Here is a 25,813-nt window from a genome sequence, read left to right on the forward strand (position 1 = left end):
AACACAAGATAGGCTGAGCTAATGTATAAGATATTTATCTTATTTCAAGAAGAGCACCAACCTGGAATTAAGGAGAAATTTCCTGACACAACAACTAATCAATGGAACAACCTGCCTCCAGAAGTTGTGGGTGGGTGCTCCAACACTGGAGGTATTTAAAAAGAGATTGGACAACTATTTCTTTGTAGGAGTATAGGGTTGATGAGAAGACCTCCAATGTCCCTTTCAACTCTCTTGTTCTGTTATTCTGTAGAATACCAATTTATTTATTTAATAAAAGGAATCCGATCTAGCAAAACAAAAACTAGGTGGTAAATATAGGGAACAGCAATCATGATTTGGCTCTGAGGCTTGATTCCAATCATAATTCTTCTGGTTCACTACTCATTCAGCAACCATTCAAAATTATGACGGCACAGAATGAGGGGACTCCTGAGGAAAAAAGTCTGGCTGGAGAAACTTATAGGATCAACTAGCAACCTTCCTTGCCAAAATCCTGCATTGACTTTGCTTGTGGAAATCTGGCTAGGCAGACTGTAAATGACAATCATGTAAATGACTGCAGCTTGCTGTAACATCATAATTGTGGACTGGTTGTAAGCCCCGCTATAAAGTAGGAGATCCCAAAGATCTCCTAGTCCACAGCACCTCTTTACCCACCCGTTGTGGCCCATATCAGCTTGTACATGCTCCCTAGTGCCTGAACGTGGCTCTTGCTGGCCCACTTGCAGCGCCTGCCAACCCACTTGCGAGCACTTGCTAACTTGCCCATGGTCCTTGATGGTATGCCTGGACTCCTTAGAGCTTGCCCAAAGGATCTCCTGCAGCAACTGCATACCTACTGACCTCTGCAGTGATTGTGTGTGGTATCCCCACCTCCACTCCTTGCCTGGTACTCCCACCTCTTCCCACATTATGAGCTGAGTAGTCCCAGGGTGCCAGAATTGCATTGTGCTTTATGACCACATAAAATTTAGTGATGAAAATTCACTAAATGGGAAAATTTGGTTGGGAAATTGGGAAAATTCCAGTCCCAACCGATGTTATAACCCAGCAATTACCTGTAATAGGCCTTCAATTGATATCTCACTTCCAGTGCCATGATATTGTGATTTTCTTGTCAACTGAATAATGCAGTTCATATATATTCTCAGTGCAACAGCAAGTGGGTGATTTAATTAAATTGGCTTATCAATTGATTGATTAATTGACTGATTGATTAAAGATTTCAGGAGAACTGTGATTACCTCATTCCATAGTCCATAATGTCTTGGCATAATAGCAGTAGCAACATTAAATTGTGTGTGTGTGTGTGTGTGTCTGTGTCTGTGTGTCTGTGTCTGTGTGTATTTAACTTATACTGATTTCAAAATTATTTTAGTGCAAGGAGGTTGATTACAGGAAATATAGCCATCAAATTTCAATGTTCACAACAAATACTTTGAATGCATGATAGTAATTAAATTTGCATATTATTTTTATTTCAGTTTATTGCATTAAATTTAATTTTCCAATGAATATAATATGATTATATGCCGTGATAAAAATGGCTATTAAAGAAGTAAAGACGATGTTTAAATATTCACATTTCTGTGATTCCTCCAAATATGAGGAATGAGAGGTTCTTACAAATTGAATTCTTCACATTCTGATTGAAAGAAAATCAACTTATATACAATATAACATAAATAATAATTTCATGGCATTTGGGAACCACTGTTTTATTTTAATACATATCCAAACTACAAAAGGTCTAAATATACAAATCTTCACTAAATTTGTGAACACTTCAGTGTAAATCTATATATCAAGACCTTTTATATTATGGAAAAATGTGTTAAATATAGCCTCCTTAGTTTTTCCCAATAGGCTGCCTTCATAAAAACTTTGCAAGACGTTTTCTATTCCCACCTGAGCACCAGATAATCTCTGCATCACTGTACCTAATTTCTCAAGAATGTTCCCTCAGAAATGCCTGAGGTTATATGTAAGTTGATGTTGAGAATATAATAGTCGATGTACATGTTTGCTCAGTAACTCAAAAGGGTCAGTAGTCAAACAATTTATTTGGTCACTTCAGAGAAAGATTTTAGTGTCAGCGGAAATTCTGGATTGAGTGTTTATTACAGTAAACAATAATTCAAGTTGTGAATGTACATTTATTCTTATTTATTAGATTTATTTCTTGCTATTACTCTGGAAACTCAAGGAGAGTTAGTCCTAGAGTTTAACCACTATTCCACTCAATCATTCAAGTCTTTTTCAATCCTTTTATCCCAATATTAACTTGGTGTTGTCATTTTGGAAAGTTTCTATTCCCTGTAAGCTATTGTCATCCCTATGCAAAAAAATAAAAACAACAACCTACTATCACTAACCAGACACAAACTCTCTTATCTTAAATTTCTGTAGAGCAATTAAATATTTAATTATGAAGCTCAGAATTTGCCTACAAGAAATGATGCTATATCATATGTTTTGCACCACACGAAAGCATACTGAGTTCAGCATTAGAGCCAAGGCATTGAATCCTTAAAAAAATAATATTCAAAAGTATTATTCACATTTATATCAAAAACATATTCCAGAGCAGACATTTTCTTGGAGATGCCTAAGATATTTCTTCTTCACCAAAAATATTGTCTTAAAATTTTTCTAAAACTGAAAAAATCTTATTTTCCCAACATTTTGTATATATTTCCCTGTATTAGCATATTATTCTTTATATTTTTATTTTGTAATAACTTAGTTCCTTTCCTTTATTCTCAATGGAGAATCGACACCAAATGTATAGAGGAGTGCAAAGACAGCCTTTCAAGATATTGTTAGTATATTTTACAAGTTATATTTCTGCAACCTTTAGGGGTGACATGGGGTTGATAAAAGCTGCAAATATAAGTTTGTTTGCAGTATTATAAAACCATTGCACATATTATACATAATAGAAAGATGGTGGTAGATTTTTTTAAAGACTTATTCTATCATCTCCATCAAAGATCAAGTCAAGTTGTCTTAAATATAATAGAAATTAGCACAAGCTATAACCAAAGGAAGAACTTGTGTTTTTCATATTCTCCAGATCTCAGCATAGAAGTTCGATTTTATACCTGCTCTCATCTGAAATGCATCTAGAATAATAGTAAGCCATTTCAGATTGTATTATTTTCAAGGTCTGATTGCTTCTAAATAACTTTGAGTAGGCTGGTTGTTTTAGATTCTGTGTTTTGCAACATAAACCAAAACAAGAAAAGTAACAACAGAATGGATGGTTTAAATAGGTAATAGATGATTGTATAAAGCATGAAAAAAGTATTTGTTTATTTACATAGTGAACTGAATTATAGGGCCACTCAACTCAAACAATATGGGCCGGGGGGGCATGCAACAGAAAAGTTATATTCTGAGTATATTGGCAAATCTTTATCTCTCATAAAACAAGAGAAAGCAGGATAGCAGCAGATCTAACAGGAAATTAAGTGCAAGGACTGAAAGTGAAATTTGGGATTATTAATCACAAAGAAAGTTAAAGCAAGAAAAAGAAAACTATATCCATCAGTGATGAATATTGAAAAAAATGAATGTTGATTTGACTTTCCAACAGCTCAAAGTCAGCCTTGTTCATAGAGTTTTTAGAATCATATATACATTAAGAAAAATGAAAATTCTTCCAGTGAGAATAATTTTCTATATAAAACATTTTCCCCCAATTCATTGGCAGTGATAGAAAAATAGTTCTAAACTCCCAATACAGCATTCCTTCGCATTAAATCCATGGAATCTATGCTTCCTAAGAAGCACCTCCTATTGTGTTAAATGAGGTTTTTAATTATTTCTTTCTATACAAAGAATGTTTAAGGACTGCCCCAGACAGTCTGTGACACTAAAGAAGGTTGCTGATTTTTAAGCTTGCTATGATACCTGATGGATATATACTTCAAAAATATCATCTATGACCTTTCACTTTCTCAATTTGTACAATTTTCATAAAATTATCCGAGGCTCAACTGTTACGAAGCTCAACTGGGCTATACTACAATTTATCATATATCTTTTTAGAAAGACGGAGAACTTCTAACAATATTTAGGGAGACAAAACAAAAGTTTACCTTATATCCAGAAGACTTTATGTGTACACCTCGCTTGGTCAACGTAGATTTCATCCGAATGAAAAAAGAACGCTCTAGATTGTTGTCTATTGAAAGTAGGCTTGGACTTGTAGTTTCCACTAAAATAGACATAACAAAATAATTTATTGATCATTTAACTTTTAGAGAACTCTTCTGAATTTCATAGGTGTAACCATTGAGCTAACCTAGGGCCAAATGCAAGATGTGGAAGAGTTTTCTTTTTTAATTGAGTAGCACAGAAGTCGTAGGCATAACTAATAAGCAAATAAATAAACTCTCTTTCACCTTGCTCATGACAGAAATAGGGAAAAAACCAAACTGCTTTGGATGACAATTCATAGCTTTCTCTTAATACTATGCAAGTAAAACTCCACAGCAGAAAAAAAAGAACTTGAAAAACAAACTGATATTAGGAAAAGAGCATATTTATGTTTCTGAGACTATTCCGCAAATGATGTCAATTCAATGTGGCCTTCCTCAATGCCCCCACGAAAACCACCAGTCCATTTATTTATGGACAATTGCCGAACAATAAATTGTTGTTTTCTAGCTTCCATTGGAAGTTTGCCTCTCCCTTTGCTCTTTCTGTCAAATTGGAAGCTGGCTTTTATCTGAGAGTAGGGGAGAGATAATTGTAACATTCGTCCACCTGAACATGAGTAAAAAGGTCACGTAATCGAGTGCTTTTATTTTCCTATCAAATGCGAGCACACTTTTGTTGCGCAAGACGTTCAACTGAGAAGCAGACCTCTAGGAATATATTAGTAAGGAAACATTTCAGTTTAAGCAGTTTAAAGGACACTAGTCAAGCAGTTTTCATCAAATTTAAAGACTGTTGCTTTTATCAACCAAGGTTCCTCCCCCGCTTTATTTGAAAAGGGCTAGGCTGTTGATATTAACTTGCATATATTTACTCTCCTATAGCCATTTTTACTTTGGATTTCAACTCTGTTGTGATTAGCCCACTGACAATAATGCTTTTTTCTTCAGTGTGTCTCAAGACTGTTTTTTTAAAGAGAGCATGAATTCCATGTCATTTTAAATGTACAGCTCTTTATCACTCGAGGGAAAAGCAGAGCCATGTTATATTTAGTACTTTCATTTCTTCTGATTAAATATGAATTACTATGAAATTTTTCTCATCATCTAACACGCCATAATACGCCAACAGCTTTTTAATACACTATATAAGCACAAACTTCTGCTCTAAGAGTTTAATTTGCCCCTCTAATCCAATCACATCAACCTTATTTCTCTTATCAGAGATTCCCATTTTGAATTAAATGAGCTCATTAGTTTTAATCAAAAGCAGAGAGATCAAAACTTAAATGTAAATGCTTTAGATCAGAACTGTCAGTCAGCCGTGCAGTTCTATTTTACTAAAACACAAGATCAGAGACCCTTAGAACCATTTTTTTTCCTCATAAGGGATGCTGAGAGCTCGAAGATGCTATATCCTATTTTTTTCTGTTTCCCAAGGACAGATTATACATTTAAGGTTAGACTTAATTTAGTGCATTTCTTCCTCTATTCTAGTGGAAATAGAAAAGTATGCCAATCTATTGTTGGTCTCTTTCACATTTATTGGTGATGTCCTTAGAGACCTAGTGAAGTGCTAAGCCGTCAGAAACCACATCACAAATCTGGCCCGAGTGCTGGGTTTCATTTGGTAATATCATGTTTGCAGCATCGAAAAAATGAAAGTTTCAAAGCAAGGAAATGTATAATCAAGGTGACTAGAACCCTGAAACCATGAAGGAAAAAAAAAAGGAAAAAAAGTTCCTAGACAATAGTGCCATGAAGAGGCTCACTATAAATTATTACTGCTAGTATACCGCACTCAATAGTACAGTGGTTAAAGTGTACATTAAGAAACCACAGCATGTGTTCTTCCTGCTGAGTGAATAAATATTAAAATTGGCTTCACACATTCAGCAGCTACAGTCCAGCACATTATAACCTAACATAAGCAGCGAGCAAAATATGTTACAATGTATTGTTAAAAATTATGAACTAAACACATGGAAGTTGTGTTAATTAAGAACATAAGAAGCTTTCTGTTTGATAAAAATAAAGGTCTCTTGACTCAGATACTTCCTAGAAGCATAGCATCAAAGCAGCAGTTCCCTAATTGTTTCTTTTATGACAGCAACTTGTTTTCAGATGTACAGCACTTCTGAACGTGAAGTTCTGTTTTCATGGCCAGCAGCCATTAATCAAATTATGCTCTATGCATTAAATATATTTAGATGGTGAAGTATATTTAAATGTTTCATATAAACACTCTCTCCTTTAAAAACTACTCAAACTAGGTTTTCAAGTCCCCCCCATACCGTTACCTGCATAATAGTGGAAGTTCTGATTAAATGAAATTGCTTTAATAATAAAAAATTATTCTATTTAAATTACTTAATTTCTTCACTGTCCATTTGATATTTTGACTTATACTGTATCTCTATGGTTCTGAGGTTTCTGAAGTATCTTCTGCTTTTTAATGGGGGTAAGCAATGATTTTCAACAGTTCTGCTGTCTTTTTATTAGTGTAATGCAACTTAAATAATTGAACCTCACCTCTCCTATTCCTTCTTTCCATTGCATGTTTCACAATCAACAGGACAATCCAGAAGCCACATGAAAAGGGGCGGGCAGAGGGCAACAACATAATTTGGTCGTTCCTTTTCTATGACAACCTGACTAAAGTGCATAAGCATAAGAAAGCACATGCAGTGATTTTGGTATTTGGAGTTAATCAATAGGATAGAATTGTACAAGTAATGATACTGTTTGGTGATAATAAGAGATTCATAACATATTTAGGTCCTTTTAACATGTATGAACTTTGACATTACCACCTCTTCCTTATGCCTCCATTGCAGTTAGATATGTTATTTGTTGTACAGTACCTGGATGCCATTAAAGCAACTACTTAATCTAAAATATTGTAAGCTATATTTGGACACTTTTGATTGACTCAAGCACTTGGCCTGAACAGGAAGATAATGTGATTTCATTTTACCTTATCAATCTGCAGGTCTAATATTCCTCTTTACCCAAGGATTGGGGAATCTGCACCCTGATTCCATGAAGGCCACAAAGTTATCTGAATGTCTTCCTTTATTTTTTTCTCATGTTATTTCTACAGAGCCTTGGTGGAGCAGTGGGCTAATGCCTCCTTAAGTAACACCAGCTGCCTGCAATTAGTGCAGGTTCGCATCCCACCAGGCTCAAGGTTGACTCAGCCTTCCATCCTTCCGAGGTAGGTAAAATGAGGACCCAGATTGTTGAGGGCAATAAGCTGACTTTGTAATAATGCCGCTTGGGGGCCCCCAAAAGCCGCTTGGGGGCCCCCAAAAGCCCTAATAAGCAGGCATATACATAGAATGAAGGCTACTGCTAAGCTTGTAAGCCGCCCTGAGTCTTCAGAGAAGGGCAGGATATAAATGGAATTAAAATAAAAAATAAAAAATAAATAAATAAATTTTTGCCTCATCACCATTAATTGACTCTCTCTTTTTAAATTATTTGCACTTCAATTCTGTATCACACTGTTGGGCATGAGACAGAAAGAATGAGACAAATTATCTTTTGAAGCATGGAGGAAGGAAGGAAGGAAGGAAGGAAGGAAGGAAGGAAGGAAGGAAGGAAGGAAGGAAGGAAGACACTGGTAAAGCGGGCACAGCAGCACCTGCATTTTCTGCATTGCATGAGAAACGTACATCTTCCTTCCCCTGTCTTTACCACTTTCTACAGAGGAATGATCGAGAGCATCCTGTCATACAGCATTACAGTCTTGTTTGGAAGCATCACTACTTCAGACAGGAAGGTGGTGCAGGATGGTGGTGAGGATGGCTGAAAAGATTATTGGCAGTTCCCTTCCTTCCACCCAGGATATAGCACATAAGCGTTGCTTGAGCAGGGTCCGCAAGATTGTCTGGGACACTACACATCCTTTTCACGACCTGTTTTCCTTGTTATTTTCTGGGAGGAAGTTCTGTGGTATCTGAGGGAGAACATCCAGATTTAGTCATAGTTTCATTCCACATAGTATTAACCTTGTGAACTCTAAAACTTCCTCTTTCGGTTATGTATTCAAGATGGACAGTGATTAATATACTGCTCAAAAAAAATAAAGGGAACACAAGATAAGACATCCTACTATTAAATACAGTACATTGTGTTGTTTAAGTGTTCCCTTTATTTTTTTGAGCAGTATATTTATATGTTATTTATATGTAAGGGTGTAGGTTTATACATATGTTATATATTGCATGTTTAAATGTTTGTTATGTATGTGTACACTTTGAGAACAAGCAATTAAATTTAATGTGTGCCAATGTGCCCACAGTAAAAAAATGACAAAAGGTCCGTCCGTCTGTCTGTCTGTCTGTCTGTCTGTCTGTCTGTCTGTCTGTCTATCTATCTATCTATCTATCTATCTATCTATCTATCTATCTATCTATCTATCTATCTATCCAGGGCCTACCCCTGAAGGAACATCTTTCAGTCTGGGTCTATGATGAGAACTAACTACACTCTCAATTGCCCAACTTGAACCTAGTTTGCTTTCCCTATGAATTGTCTGCTCTGTGCCATCATAGTATTTATATTTTATATCAGCCCTTCCAACCTGATTCCTTCAAGCCTTATTGGTTACAATCTTCAGAATTCCCAATCAACACTAAGGATATGAATAATATAAATTATCATCCAACACAATAGGATAAGCTTGGCAAAGAATGTTCTAGGTTATGGCACAGATGTGTTTTCAACTTGTCAAAACTGAAACTATTAGCCAAATATTCTCTTCTTCCTTCTACGCTGAGAATTGACCATGGGTGTCTTAAGGGACAAACATGAGTCACATCTCGAATATCAGAACTTTGTTAACGCATCAGAACACAAGTATGCAATTGTGGCATTTATAACGCCACTGTGTGTGATCAGGATTTCTCAGAATGCCATTGAATTTGCTGGAGTCCAGGCATAAAAGGTAGAAACTAGAAAAAGTGACTTATTCTAGAATGTATTTTAAAGGCTAATTTTATACAATTAATGTAATAATGTTTCACCATTAGGACTAATAACCTGTATAAAGTCAGAATGAAATATATGCACATGGAACTTTGAAGGATTCAGAATTTACCACCTATCACAGAAATAAATCATTTTGTAGGTTACTGCACACATGAGAAGCAATGCTGATCTCATAAATCAGACCATGAAAATCATAACTATTCCATAACAATAACCATGACAATAAATACAGGCTGAGAAGCACAGCAGTTCTGAAATAATCCTACTAGCTAGAAGCAGCAGCTTAGAAACAGTTATACCACAGACTGTGAAGGGACTCGATATTTATTTTAAATAAACAGATGCCACAGCTTCAACACTGAAGTAAAAAATCTGTACACTGGAAAGTATCTGCAATCATTATGATAAGACTCTCAAAACAGGCCATATGCATATTTGATTTGTCAGATAATATGATTAAGATACTAAAAAAAGTATTAATGTATTCATATTCAGAAATTATTTTAATGGGGCCAGTGGTGGGATTCAGCCAGTTTGCATCACTTTGGCAGAACCTGTAGCTAATTTTTTGTTGCCCAGGCCCAGAATGGACTTCCAGAAGCGGCATCCACACAGAGAACTGGTTGTTTACATATTTGAATCCCACCACTGAATGGGGCTTATTCTTGAGTCAATTGGGTGTATTGTATCTTATGGCAAGATATGGGGAGGAGATGTAAACTTGATAGGACATCTTTTATTGTAAATTGGAATGTATTAATATAAATGTTGCTTATTCAACTGCTGTAAGCAGGCTAATGGAAAAAAAAACAAAACTGGAAAAAACTGAATTAAAAATGAACTGGCTAAGAAGAAAGAACAAGATCATGCTTGTTTTTTAAAGGCAGAGAAATTTCAAAATATTTCATATATTAAGGGCAACACATGAGAAGGTTCTCTCCTATATGTTCTAAAATGGACGAAAACTATCTTGCTCACACCGATGAGGTTACTAAAGTGTCTTTCCTAAATGTTTTGCACAGCCCTAAATTATAGATAAATGTTGCCAAGTACATTCAGTTGGCTTGTTTTAGAGCAGCTAAACATAAAACTTATCTGATCTGTCAAGATATAGTTTTATATAGTTTGTGGTTGACAAACTGTATACTGTACAATTGCAGAAAATTGCTTGTTGCTGCTATCTATCATCTGTTAATTCACAGACATCTGGGGAGTCAAAGAGCACATGCCCACTGCAGGTGAGTCTTTTGGGGAGCATAATATGATTCCTAAACAAGCTAAACTCCAAGCTAAAAACTAAGCTTCCTATAAGCAAAAGGCCTCTAGATCAATGCTTTCAATCTCAGCCCACATGGCCAGATGGAGAATTCTGGAAGTCCATATTTCTTAAAAAATGTTGAAATTGAGAAACACTGAGCTAGACCATTTCAGGTTGTCTTCAACTCACACTGCAACTGAGTTGTAAGTTGGAACAGTTGTAAAGTGGATCGCCCTGTGGTTACATCCAATTTTGTGACCTCTTTTTGCAGTGGTTGTTAAACAAACACCATGGTTCTTAAGTGAACCCAATGCTCACTATGGGCAAGAGAGAAAAAGAATCTGGCAATTTCATAAAAACAATCAACCAATCAAATTTTGTAAGGTATCTAAGTGAAATTACCTCAGGCATTCCTCTTAATATGTATATACCAACTGTGAAGTTTTAGTCATTTTCATGTAATTTAATCTTCTTTATAGACTTGTGTATATTTTCAAACAATTGTTAACATCATTAATTTTGCATGATATAATTGAAAATATTCACATCTTCTAACAAATCAGTCTCTCCAAATATTTAACACAATCCAAGTAATAAATAAATCACCTATAGCTGAATGGCTTGGCCATACTTTCTGCTCTGAGGTAGAGGCTAGGTAGTTCATTACCAATCTTCCAGGTGACTCCTTACCTGGAATATCTCTCTTTCTGTGCTACCTCTTTGATGATTAAGAAATGAACATTTAAACAAAATGGAATAAAATGTATAATGTCTCCCTCTGGCATGGTACTTTAGAAACATGTGACTAGAGAATCTTCGAGAACATGTTTAAGGTATAATTCCAGACTGACTAAATAAAAATTCCTAATTTGTAGGGAGTTAAAGAGAACAAATCTTGACTCAATGCAACTTCCAGCCAGAATGGTTATTTATCTTTAAAATAGCAAGTTTTCTGAAGCAAAGAAGTCTTCTGCTTGTCTTTCTAGTTTTCTCTGGAAATCTCAGACTTAAATCAGAGGCTGTGGGGACATCTTATTAAGCCTGGATTCCCAGCTTCATGATTAATTTCTCCCTCTTGTTCTGGTTTTGTTCTTAAAATAACACATTTTTTTCTGTCTATAGCTGCAGATGGGACAGGATAGCCCTTGTGGCTATGTGACAAAAAGTCTCTCCCTCTTATGAAGATGTAGATGCTGTCTGAAATGAGAAATGAGATAATATGGCTTCTGTATTATAAATACCACAACACATTGTTTACTTATTTCCATGGAACATATACACACAATTTACCATATTTCATCAAATTTGAATTTTGATAATTTTGAAATTTGATAATTATTAACATGGGCCAAATATCACTTCCATGTAATAACAATTGGTATTCAATTCCAACCACTCAAATGTCCCAAATAAAATTAAATATAGGAAGAATTATTTCATGATACATTCCATGATACATATTAACTGGAGGGGAAATAATCTCCTTTGTGAAAACTTGAGCAAAGGAACTAAAATAACCAATTTTAAACCAAGGAATATAAATGGAAGTTAATCCATCTCTTTCATAACAAATTCCAAATAATCATACTGAAAGATTTTTGCGCATCTAACAAAGTCACCAGAGTAGTTTCAGGTTTCTCAGATTCATTTGTTAAAAGATGCACTAATTATCTCATCTCTACTAATTATATTATCCAAAACTTGATGTCCTTCCATAAAGCCAGATTGTGCAGCATGTATGATTGATGGTAGCATATTCTACAATCTGTGTGCTAAAGTTGCAGTCAAGATTTTTGCATTTATATTTAACAAGGACATTCTATGATAATTTGAACAATTTGAAGGGTCTTTCCGAGTTTCACTACAATTATTATGTTGGGCTCATTAAAAACATTAAAACAGTAGTAAAATAATAGGTGATATATGGAAATAAAAATAAGAAGCTCAGTTGAGACTTATTGGAGTAGAGGCCTTTGTGGCAGAAATAAAACATGAATTTCACAATGAAAGGAAATTAGCACTGGATTCTCCTTTTATCATTGAGGTTTCTACGACTCAGTTTGGGTTTTGTATTCTCAGTTCTAAAACACTGGTATGCTACGACTGAAACTCTTGAAATTCCCAATCCTGCATCCTGAAGTCAGCTTTAATCCTCAACATCTGGGAGCCAAGTTGGTTGGGGAAGACTGAGCTCCATTGTCCTTCTTCCTCATTACGATGGTCTTAATACAGAAATGTACAATATTTTTGTAGTCGAAGTCTGTAGCGCATGTGCCTGTTGCTTGCACTGAATCATTTCCTCTCCCCCCTGCCATTCCGCAAAGCCAGAATGGTTGGGGACTACTGCTCTAAAACTTAGAACTAAGGAGAAACTTCCTGACAGTTAGAACAATTAACCAGTTGAACAACCTGCCTCCAGAAGCAGTAAATGCTCCAACACTGGAAGTTTTTAAGAAGAGACTGGACAGCCATTTGTCTGTATTGGTATAGGGTAGTGATGGTGAACCTTTTAGAGACTGAGTGCTCAAACTGCAACCCAAAACCCACTTATATATCATCGGGTGCCGGGTTGGCATGGCCCATTGGGTGGGCATGGCTGTGGTGGTAACAGCAGACTGGGTGGGACTAAAAAGTCCAATCAATCAATTCCAACTTTGCGAGATCTTTTTTTCCCCTGCGAGAATTTGAAATTGATTGATTGATTGAACATATTTTTTTTGCACACGGAGGCGGAGGTCTAAAGCGAAAAGGTTTTATAAAACCCAGCTGAAGGCCTAGGACTGGGGTGATGGTGCACGTGCCCACAGAGAGGGCTCTGTGTGCCACCTGTGACATGCGTGCCATAGGTTCGCCACCACGGGTATAGGGTTTCCTGCCTGAGCAGGGGGTTGGACTATATCAGGAGTCAGCAACCTGAAACAGTGAAAGAGCCACTCGGAACCGGTTCCCTCACAAAAGGAAAAACTGGGAGCCGCAAAAAATGTGTGCGCATGCACGTACATGTGCACATGCGCAGAGCAGGGTTTGACTGAAGACTGGAGCCAAGGCGAGATATGCACCTACCCTGCATATTTGAATTAATTGGTTGAACTTTTTTACTCCCACTTTTTTTGGGGGGAGACTGCACATGGCAGAGGACTGGGAGCCACAGGAGACGGCTGAAAGAGCCGCATGTGGCTCCGGAGCTGCGGGTTGCAGACCTGTGGACTAGATGAACCTCCAAGTTTTATTTATTTTATTTATTTATTTTTGGGACTTATATGCCGCCATATCTCCCGAAGGACTCAGGGCGGCTTACAACAATAAAAACAATACAAAAATTAAAAAAGAATTAAATAACAGCCCCCCCAAAAAAAAGGTTCCTTCCATCATCATCATCATCATCATCATCATCATCATTATTATTATTATTATTATTATTATTATTATTATTATATGAGTTACCATTTCCAATTGTCATATGCCAAGCAGGACTTTGCTTTTTGGTGTGGTCCTAACCTGAGAAAATGAAGGACCTTTAAATAGTCTTGCCCTGTTTAATTTCAGAGCAAGATTGGTATTTGGAAAAAAAAACTCTTAAGGAAATATTCAAAATGTCAAGGTCACAAAGTCAAAGTCACAATGTCAATACCCACAGTTATGGTAGGTATTTCAGCCACCATAATGAGCTCAATGTAGAATATGAGGCATCATAAATGTACACTTCGGATCTACAAGAAATTCAAAATAAGAAATTATGCAGGAAGCTAGGGCTCCAGAAAGAAAAAGTGACATGAATTCTGCAACAATAAAAAGTTAACAAGTTAAATCTTATGGCCCTGCAGTTCTAAATGCAGGCACACGAGACATGTATATCTAGTGAGAAATGCATGTTCTATTACTCAGATGATGCTGGATCCCACCTCTTCTGCCCCCATACTGGACCAAATATGGCAATCTTTTTATCTTGATCATAAAATGATTATGAGCCAAATTCTTTTATTAATCTGCCCTTAAGAGTGAGATCCTTTTTTCAATAACAGCACGATGTCAAACAAAGGGCACTAGGACTTAGTCTCTGTACTACAGTACAGAATAACAATACATAAACACCTTTGTGAAGGCAGCTCGAAACCCCATGTTTTCTATTAAGAAGTCATGTTCAATCTTTACTGTTGATAGAACAGAATAGCTAACAGAGAGAACATGGTATATCAGAAAGGTCAATAGTTATTATGAGCTACAAATATATTTTTTTTCCATCCTTCAGGCTGTTTAGCGCATATCACAGCACGAGCAGCTGTCTTCTTTAATGCTTTTAAAATTAGAATCACAAAGAAGAAGAGAAAAAAATAGTTGCAATGATTGCTCTTTGCTTTTGTTAAGTTTACTTTAATATACTATTTTATATACGTGAATAGTCTGCATAGCCCAACCAAGGGGAGTAGCTGGCATTTCATATGCAAGCTGTATTCTTTATTTATGTCTGTTGTTAAAAATACCTTATCAGAAATTGTGTTAACACAATGCCTTATTTTTAAAGAGTTGTATTACTTTTCAATCTATGCAAATAACTTGATAAATAAATTTGTATATGTTGCCTATAGGTTATATCATATGCTTAAGAGTGGATGCCATTGAACCAGGTACATTTACCAAAATTTAATAAACTATAACGTCTGTGATAGGAATGCCTAATATGTAAACAGAAAAAAATACAAGACCATTCTGTATATTGTAATAATGCTATGAATAGTGAGTATTCCAATTAAAGATGTGAGTTTATATATCTCCCCATCTCCTATCTTTCAAGGATGAAAAATGGTTCAAACTATTACAGCTCAAGCTAAAATTTTCAATCTTGAAAAGTCTTTTGGAATGTCAGCTGGGTACCAAAATAGCTCAGCAATTCTGAAATATGATGAGAAAGCAGAAGAAATAATTTATACCGATACTGATATATCTACACACAGAGACATACTGAATAAATATATGAACACACATACATACAAAGCAAGAGAGAAAAAGAGAGAAACAGCAAGCCAGCGAGAGACAGACAGGCAGGCAGCTAGACAAACAGACTCTGGTTAGGAGTTCTATTTCCGCTGATCCTTAAAAATTTCAGTGCCATGCTGCATGTGGTAATTGATGTAATATAATATAAATGTTCATGTTTTACTGGTATGATCTTTTGTACTGTCTATGGAGATTCTCAATCATCCCGGTCATGGTTGTCCCAAAGATGTTTTTTTTTCCAAAAGACAACTGGACTTTGTAAAAAGCACCTTTGGGACAATTTTTTGTACTATTTCTTTTGCTTGAGCTAACCCATCTATTTCTTTTCAATAAAAGCTTGCTTAAAAATGAAACAAAAGTAACAGGCACTTTATATAAATGTATATAAATGTAATAAAAATAAAAAATAAATAAATAAAATAAAATAAATTTCTCACACCTGTCAGTTTGGATTAGAATATTCAATGTTTATGACTCTGAAATAAACGTATGCGTGTATGTATTTGCTCTATTAATGACCCTGCCTTGCTCTGCTCCATGTGTAAGAGATCTTAATTCCTGAAAAGGAATTATATATATTTAGAAAGATTGTTCTTGTAGGGAAAATAGGAAGAAGGAGTATTATATATATTCATTGCCTTGAGTTACTTATAAAGCAATAATGGTGGGATAAAAATCTAATAAATAAATAAACATTTAATGAGATGAAAAATGCTACATTATGAAATAAGTTGGGACAAAAAAAAATGAATAAATAAGACAAACATGGAAAATGCACATTGTGCAAAGCAATTTTCCTCCATTGTTTTGATCAGCATAATTCATCTTTGTGTATTCTAAATGTGAGATTGTATAGATCTGTGAGATATTTTCCATAATTGAAATATTCGGCTTCTTGCTGAGAATTTATCTCCAGACTATGGTGTGATTAGGTGTAGAATTTTTCCTAGATTCTATTATCACAGATTTCCATGTAGGGGGAATGAAAGATCAGTGTAGTAGCTCAGTAGTAGAAGCAGTGTATATAAAGAGAGCACACAGAGAATACCATATTCAATTGCCATTATTTCCAGGTACACAAGAATGTAGTTAAATTACAATCCCCAACAACTATAACCAATATGAAAACTGGAGTTATATTTCAGCAGTATCTACTCATTATTTATATGATCAGTTTTGAGCTAGTTGGAACGCTGATGAATTCATTATAAGGCAGTATCTGGAGGATATTTCTGTCCTAGGCTCCATATTGCTTTAAGAGAAATCTATATTAACTTGCCTCCAACTATGTATTCAATGAATCTTAGAACATAAGAGGATAGACTAGTAATTCTACAGCTTCTGAGAAAATGTACAATACAAATATAGATTAAAGCTATATACATCCAATTAAAAACAGTGCATCAATACAAGTAATGAGCAAGCTGAAACTTTCAAACAATGCAGGGAAACCTGGGCCAGACAACAGTCTTAAAGAGTCCAGCATTTTGCATCACACAGTGTCCAACCCATCTGGAAAACTTGCAATCTGAAAATGGATCTACTTCCATTTTGCTTCTCTGCAAATTTAGCCTGAATAGATGATCTAATTTCTAATACTATACCAGAGGGAAAATGCTTTCTTTTACTTATTTTTCTGCCATGCATAATTTAATATTCCTCTATGAACCTTTTTTTAAAGCAGTACTTTCACATATTGAAACTGCTTTAGCTTACAAAAGCATGCAATCATCCAGTCTAATTTGAAAAGCCTTCTGCAAGCTGGTATATCAAAAGTCTAGGGGGAAAAATGATCCTCCAATTAGCCTTTTGTATAGAAAGGACAAGAGAAAGTGGAAAAGAAAGAAAGGAATTGGAGAAAGGGAGAAGGGGAAAGGGAAAGGAAGGAAAGAAAGAAAGAAAGAAAGAAAGAAAGAAAGAAAGAAAGAAATATCCACTTGCTTTTAGTCTTAGCCTTGCCCACCTCTTATTTCAGTCCTGTTCACCCCAGCAATTGACATGTGCCTTCTCCACATAGTAGATTACTAGACAATCATTTGGATGATTCTTTCATAAATACATCCTTACTTAAAGAGAGAAGCAGAATGATCACAGGCCGGCAAAAAAGCAGTGAGAATGGGAGTGATTCCCAACTTCCTGCCAGCTTCCCCATTGACATTACTTGCAGACAACCAAGTTTTTTTTTCTTTATGTGCACAACTTTTGTTATGGTTCTGTATTATATGTCCAAGTATAACAGAATTGGGCAACCTGTATGTCTGAATGTTTCTTGATGACAGCACACTTTTAGATTAAAATTAGGAAGGAAATGTGCTAGATGATTATTATCTATTTTTCTTTTTGAATAGTGTCATTTTCCCATATCTATATGTAGATATCGCCTAATTAAGAAAAGTATTTAAATATACTAAGTTTTGTAAAACTACTACAATGTTGTGTTCTTTTCTTTTCTCTGTCATATTTATCATTTTCTTGACAGTACATTTTCACTACATAGCAGCTTGCACTGTTTTTTCTCTCTCCCTTCCTCCAAGCCTGGAGTTCACCCCATGGATTAACAAATGATTGAGGATTCTCTCTTAAAAGACTCTTTAAAAACCTGTCAGAATCAGCCTGAGACACAGATTTATTATGAACTATTTAAAGGGCTTAATATATGTATCCCTAAAGAGCCCTTGGAGCAAACTAAAAAGGAAGAGTGGAGTTCTCAAAGAATGGGGGAAATTCTCCAATGCCCCACTTTTTTCACACCACGATTACTGTTTACTCAAAGGATAAAACGCCTAACCTGTCATATGCAACCTTCAGAAGCCATATTGCCAGTGAAGTACAATCGAAAAAGAACCCAAACAATGGCACTCCACAGTAATACCTTGAAGGCAGCTGCAATTTATTTTCTATCCTCTTCTCTAATACACTAATGTGGCTTTGTCTTCTGGACAAAAAAAGGTCTTCTGTCCCATGTAGCAGTGGAAAAGCTACCCGAGTGTCATCTGCATGCAGGCTCTGACCATTACCTTAATTATATGTTATTGTATTAAAAGAACTTTCCTAATAATTAGATCACCTTCCAAATGTGTGCCATTCTCCCATCTGTCCTTGAAATAAGGCACTGCATATGAGTTATTTTAAAGCATGTTAGAACTGAGTTTTACATTGTAATGACATCTTACCTGCAAAACTGATTTTGTGTGGATGTCAAGATATAATTAATAGTATCAGCTTTAGACTACTGGAAAAAAATTAGGAAGAAAACCTCTTCCTTTATATAAAGTTACATTTCAGATTGGCTCAATAAATGATGAAAATGATATTTGACCTAAGAGGAGTGGCAGTTATGTTCCTTTTCGAATGGGTACTTTTCTGTAAATTCAGAGCAATTAAGTGTGAGCAATATTGTGTATGTGCACACAATATACTAAGCTGTGTCTAGTTACCCAGTATTCCAGCCATTCTTCTTGTGTTGGGCCAGCCAATGCCATGAGATTTTACCAAATACTTGGGCAAAAGCCTTTTTAGCAGTTAGCTAGCTGTGTTTTATGATTGTGTTCTAAAGTAATGTTTCAACTGTTACTGTTGTTATCTCATATACACAACTCAGCAGATAGAAAAGCCATAAATAATATATATTGTGGTATTGTTTTCTAAATAATACACTTAGTTTTGCCATGAATAAATTGTACATAATATTATAAAACTGATTAATACCTAGCTTGATTTGTTGGATGAGATTTTTTTTACCAGCAACACCTACCAATCTGAACACTTATTTGGGTTGCTAATACTGTATTGGGAATAGAGAAAGGTGATATGTAGACAATTCTACTTTGAACATTTGAACTACCACAAATTGGAAATCTAGGGCTTTTTACAACTCCTGAGAATTTTATTTACAGCTTTTCAGTAATTTCTCAGCTGCCTTTTATCCAGGTTTCCTGTCTTCATTATTGTAGAGACATATGTTATACTTAGGACAATGATATTCTTTAATGCATAACTATATCTGAAGCAAATCTAAAAATCCCTACAGTTCTTAAAAGTCAAGGTGTAGGTACTGAAAACAGTGATTAGCTGACTGTTCACTTATCTTGCTTAAGCAGTGGAGAAATATAGGGAGCATATTTAATCAAATCAGGCATTTACATAATTATGATTTCCCTCCATTATAATTTTTTGCATTCTGTTAGCAAATTTGGCTTTTGCTAACATGATGCAAAAGTTGTTAATGAGTCTCATTGTATTAGCAACTTTCTATGACATTAGCAAAATTAAATTTGCTAATAGAATATGACAGTTACTAACATAAGATTAGTGCAAAGAGAGACCAAAATCTCAGTAGGCCATCAGAAGGTAATAATCAACATGTAAACAATGCTGGTTTCTTTATTTTTTCTTTGTTAAATATAATGTGAATGTGTATGCAATGTCATTCCCATTGGCATTTACAAAGGGCTCCCTAGGAGAGTCTCTTTTACACAACACTAGTGCAAACACAACACAATGATTAATTTTGGATAGAAAATTATGAGCCATCAACTTTCTTCATTGGAAAAGAAGTTACTCATTCAACAAGATGAACTGACAGAAGCATCAAGCAAAATATGTGTCCTTAAAGTCAGATATTTACTATGAAAATATAGTATTTTATTAGATAACTTTTTAAAGTATAATTATCAAGCAACTTTATTAACCAGATATCAAGATAAGTAAAAACTTTATAATCAGAAGGAAAAACCTTAAAAAATCAGAGGCTTTTAATTTTTCTCAGCATCACAAGAAAATTGATTTCCTAAATTCTCTGCTATCTAACAACTTGGAAACTTGAGAGACAAAGTACTTTTTTAAAAATCTGAATCATTGGTTCTAGTTAAAAGATCTTGAGTTACGGTAATATGCCATATAAATCACTAGAATATTGTTTACTATCTAGAAAGAACATCTAATTTTTAATGGAAACAATTGAGACAGAGATAGTGAATTCAAATTATCTCTAAACTTACTTTGGACAATCCCCAAAATAATATGATAAATAATATTTATCCATGGTTAAGGCATCAGTCTAGAAACCAGGAAACCATGAATTCTCGCTCCACCTTAGGCAGAAAGCTTGTTGTGTGACCTCAGGCCATTAGTTCTCTCTCAACTCTTGGGAAACTGGAAGTCAGGAGTCAAAACTGACTTTAAAGCACAAATCACACTGAGAACAAAAGAATTTCTAGATATGAGTGGCCCCTAGTGAATCAGCTCCAACTGGATCTGGAAAGTCTACATGTAAGAAAAAAATAGCTCCTTCATTTAACATTGTTTTAATAATTCTGTCAATATTTAACTTTTCTTTCAATGAACAGATTTCTTCATGCTATAAGGTAATCTCCATTTAATGACCAAGACTGGAATCCGCAACTCAGTCATTAAACAGAGCAGTGGCTTAGTGAAAAATCACATGACCGTGACTGCATGCAATTTTATTTCAGCTTTTCTTTTTAACAGCATCAGAATGATATGACCCCAAACAGCTGGTGAGTTTAAATGGCAGGGAAGGTTTCCAGAACTTGACCCACAAAGAAGCTGGGTAAATGGCAAATCTTATAGCCTCCCCCACAACACACACACTCCCTGCCCTTTGGAATGCTCAAATCTGCTGCTGGGATAATTAGCAAGAAGAAAAATAATGTTTGTATTTGCATTCATTGGAAAGAAAGGGATTACAAAGAAAGTAAACAGATATGCAATGGGGAATATACGTTGAAAAGAATGTGCTACTATTGGCTGTTTGCGTAGCACAGTTCTGAGCCCAGAGCTATTTAGGAGACAAAGAAAAGTGGAAGGTGTGAAACTAATCAAAGTCTTGTCAGTTACAGGCAATATCTGCCAGCAGGTTAATTAAGGTCATTGAGCTGAGCTTGTTTTGGTGCAGTTAGCACTTTTTAAGGATGCACTGCAGTGTGGAGAAAAGCAGTTCAGGAAGTGATAGCTTGTTTAGGCAAACTCTGCTCTATGAAGGAAGAAAATGAAACAAAAATGCATCAGGAACAAGATAATGTGTACTAACTATAATGGTGAACATCTCTGAGAGAGAGATACTGCAACTGTCTTAAATGCAGGCATTAGTGGCAAAGTGTCATCACTGTTGTAAACTGTAAATGGTCACTAAATGAGGACTATGTATACAACTTTTCATTTGTGACCCATGTATTTCACCCAGTATATAAGATATATTTGACCAAATGACTCTTCTTTGTTTTGCAGGATAATGAAATCTATAGCTGACAAATAAAATGTCTCATGTCAGTTCAATTTGTAACTATCTAATGATTACATTCATGGCCATTTGGCTTCGCTTGGATTTGACGAAACAACTTTTGCTCCTACAAATGTCAGCCTTTCTCAACCCGGCACCAATCCAAATAGATTTGGACTACAACTTCCACTAATGCCAGGCGGCAGATGCCTAGAAATTCTGGGAACTGCAGTCCCAACACATCTGAAGGGCATTAGGAAGGCTTAAGCTATAGTACATTTCTTAATCTTTTTAAGGAATCAAGGGAATCTGTTTCTTTTCAGATAACAGGCCTATTAGTGGTACCATTTGGGAAGTTCTTATGTACATAAGCCTCAACCAATAATTAGCCCCATAAATATTCTCATAAAACAAAATGGGGGGGGCAACAAAAAAGCAAACAGAAGAGCAATCCACAACATCCTTTATTATAACAGAACTGGCTACTCTGCTCTTGACCTATTAAAACTTTGTTTGCTATTATGCTGGCGGGCAAGCTAGTCATGCAGAACAGTGTGGAGGAAATGAGCCAGTGTGTTCCCCTGGTGATATAAATGCTTTATCAAGCTGATCCCTGCCTTGTTATGTAAACTATACCAGGTACTGTTCATTTTAAACACAGAGATAAACAGATCTAATATGCTTCAGGGCATCATGCTTTATGCATGAACTGCTTTTTATTTTTATATTAAATATTTTCTTGGCAGAACCCTTTGCAATGGAGTAAAGCAATATTCTAACATCTTAACTACAACCACAGCAGCACCTGTAAGTTCAAAGCAGTGAGAAAGATAGTCCCAATTCAATTAGACCAATGCAAACCTTTTTAATTAATTCTTAATAAACAATTAATTTTAGTGGATGCGTCTTGTAATAAGAATGTCTCTCTCAAAAGATAAATGAAAAAAATCCTTAGAGACACTATAAAAGTATAGTTCATGCTATCTGTTTACAATATTTAGCTATCTTTCTTTTGCTAACCATTTACTTTTAATTTCAATTTCTGCTTAGATTGATTTGAGATGTTAATATTTTTAACCTTTTCATGCATTTTGTAATACAGTTTAAATCAACTAGTAGAAACGTAAAATTAACAATAACTCCATACAATATTCCTGTTGAAAAAAATGTGTGGGGGAATTCTTTGTACTACTTATATGAATTTGAGTAAGCCAATTTAGAGATCCAGTTTGGTTTAGTGATTAAGGCACCAGCCTAGAAACCGGGAAACTGGGAGTTCTAGTCCTACCTTAGAACCAAAGCAGCTGGGTCACTGTGGGCTAGTCACTCTCTCTCAAGTCTTAGTAAAAGGGCAATAATAAACCACTTCTGAAAAACATTGCCAAGAAAACTATAGGGACTAGCAGTTGCCAGGAGTCAACACTGACTTAAAGGCTCACATATAAACACATACAAAGCCCATTAAATTGACAGAAGATTCAAGGCAAGTATGTTTTCTTTCCACACAAAAGTATTAGTAATTTTGGCAACAAAGGACTTGGCCATGGTCCATAACAGATTGCTGTAAACTACATGGACATCGGGGCTATCAACTTTCTTAACAACATAATTAAAAGCTATCTTTGTGATATTCTTCTTAACAATGGAATTTGTAATTAATACCACTTAAAATCCCATAACAAGTATTATATATATTCAGCTGAAAATACAATGTTAAAAACTATCCTAACAAGCAACCCCCACATTTATCAGGTTGTGACCACAGGAAGTCAAAAGCGGGGGTGGAGTGGGAAACGATGACATAAATATCACCAGTTACATACTTGTGTCATACATACATACATACATATTACTAAATTGTGGCATTCATGTGATGACACCATGATATATGTCAGGGGTGTCAAACTGGAGGCTGTACCCAACCCAGCTCTGACAATGTGAAAAAAGTCGTGATACGTCGCAACACGTCACATGATGTGGTGAGTATGACACCTATGATATATGGGTTATGATTCTGGCATCATCACAGTTTGCTGTAGATGCTGTTCAAACAGAATAATAAAATCTTTGTAGGGTTCTCCTAAAAGACAATAGAGGGTATTTAATGAGTCACCTCTCATTGAAGAATCTGAGATTTCATGGCTTGAGTGCAAAGCTTGAATGTGATAATATGGGAACTCCAAAAAGCTATACTACACATCTTCATGATGTACATCTTGCTATCAAATCAAATCATCTTTGTTACAGTATTGAGAAGTCCAAAACATAGACATAACAATCAAATAAAACATTGGCATAAAAACATGATGGAAGATCCAGATAAAGCTCAGGGCCTCAATAACTTGTCACTAACCCGATTCCTGAAGAGTCATTTGGTGGACTGGACAAGCCACAGCACAAAATTTGGCCACACTAAGTGTAACAGCTGTATCTGTATCTGCAAATAAAAAGGAAGTATAAAATACATCAGATCTACCTGTTCTATTAGTTTTAAAAAAAGTGGATGTAAGTGGCATGAAAACCATGATAAAATAAGCACTAAACAGAAGAGTCATGGTGTCAACTTCCCATGAGTTCTTTGAAAACTGTGATAAGCTGAACTCTCAGAAGTTTTGTTCCAACATTTTACAACGATTTTCTGTCTCATTTCTAAGTTTATAGGTAGGCTGGAATGGACCAAACCAAAACGTGTTATCTCCCTTTCTGGGAGCAAAAGAGAGAATAGATATTTTTTTTTACCATTGCTCATGTGAGACTTTTGGAACACCCTTGCTAAATAACCAAAGAGAAAGGAGACAGAATAACAGAATAAGAGAGTTGGAAGATCCTTGGAGGTCGTCTTGTCCAACTCCCTGCTCAAGCAGGAGATGCTATACCAGTCAAGACAAGTGACTGTCCAGTCTCTTCTTAAAAGCCTCCAGCAATGGAGCACCCACAACTTCTGAAGGCAAGCCATTTGATTAGTTAATTGTTCTCACTGTTAGGAAATTTCTCCTTAGTTTGAGTTGCTTCTCTCCTTGATTAGTTTCCATCCATTGTTTTATCTTACATTCTAGTGCTTTGGAAAATAGGTTGACCGCCCTCTTCTTTGTGGCAACCCCTTAGATATTGGAACACTGCTATCATGTCACCCCTAGTCCTTGTTTTCACTAGACTAGACCTACCCAATTCCTACAACCAGTCTGCATACAATTTAGCCTCCAGCCCCCTAATCATCTTTGTTGCTCTTTTTTGCACTCTTTCCAAAGTGTCTACATCTTTTTAATAATATGGTGAATATTCTAAGTGTGGTCTTACTAAGGCTTTATAAAGTGGTATTAATACTTCACATGATCTTGATTCTATCCTTCTGCTAATAAAACCTAGGATTGCATCGGGGGTTGTTTGGCTGCTGCCCCACACTGCTGCCTCATATTTAAATGATTGTCTACTAGGACTCCAAGATCCCTCTCAGTTATTTCTGTTAAGCCAAGTTTCACTTAATCTCTATCTGTACATTTATTTTTTTTCTTACCTAAGTATAAACCCTTATTTTTCTACACACTGAACTTCATTTTTTAGATAGGGCCCAGTGTTCAAGTCTTTGGAGATCCATCTGGATCTTGAGCCTAAGAGGCAAAGAGTTAGACAAGATAGGAAGATAACCATGCACAGATGAAGCCAGAATTTGTAACTGCTGTTTACAGCACTGTATGATATGCCAGCTCAACTAATTACAGTGGTATCTTTGTTACCACAGTTTATGCTGTGCCACCAACAGACTGTAATGAAATAGGACCATTCTTAGGTGTCTCCTGTTAATAAAGGCATGCCATAATATAACATCTATACTTTTCTGCATATCATTTTTAAAAAGAGAGACTTTATATATCTCCTCTGGCAATACTACTGAGCGCTAGCATTTCAATAGCGTCTAAAACTAATGCATTGTATATATGCACTTAAAAAACAAGGGTCCATGAGAATTTGAACCTAGTAGTAAAATTATTATATGTATAACTTCAAATAGAACAAAACTGATTGGCTACTGCCTCTTAGTGGCCAAGAAAAGTAAAAAAACCCCAAAAAACAAACCCAACCCATAGGAAGTTTATATGTAAAAATAGAAGAACTCCCCACCCCAGTGGCATTAGAAATCATATAAGCTGGGGGCATGAT

The 25,813-nt window shown here is 35.6% G+C and overlaps 1 protein-coding gene across 5 annotated transcripts in view; it reads right to left on the reverse strand.

Annotated features, from left to right (window-relative positions):
* Positions 1-25,813, reverse strand: part of NPAS3 (neuronal PAS domain protein 3) — a gene marked incomplete at both ends in the record, with an annotated part of 777,262 nt that overhangs the window by 55,214 nt on the left and 696,235 nt on the right. For all 5 annotated transcript variants that reach the window (XM_083352401.1, XM_083352400.1, XM_083352399.1 and 2 more), the window contains one exon: positions 4,107-4,225. In XM_083352401.1, the coding sequence (XP_083208527.1) occupies positions 4,107-4,225 (119 nt within the window). The remainder of the gene's footprint in view (positions 1-4,106; positions 4,226-25,813) is intronic.

The sequence above is a fragment of the Vipera ursinii genome (assembly GCF_947247035.1).
Source record: "Vipera ursinii genome assembly, chromosome: 1".
NCBI classification, from domain to species: domain Eukaryota; kingdom Metazoa; phylum Chordata; class Lepidosauria; order Squamata; family Viperidae; genus Vipera; species Vipera ursinii.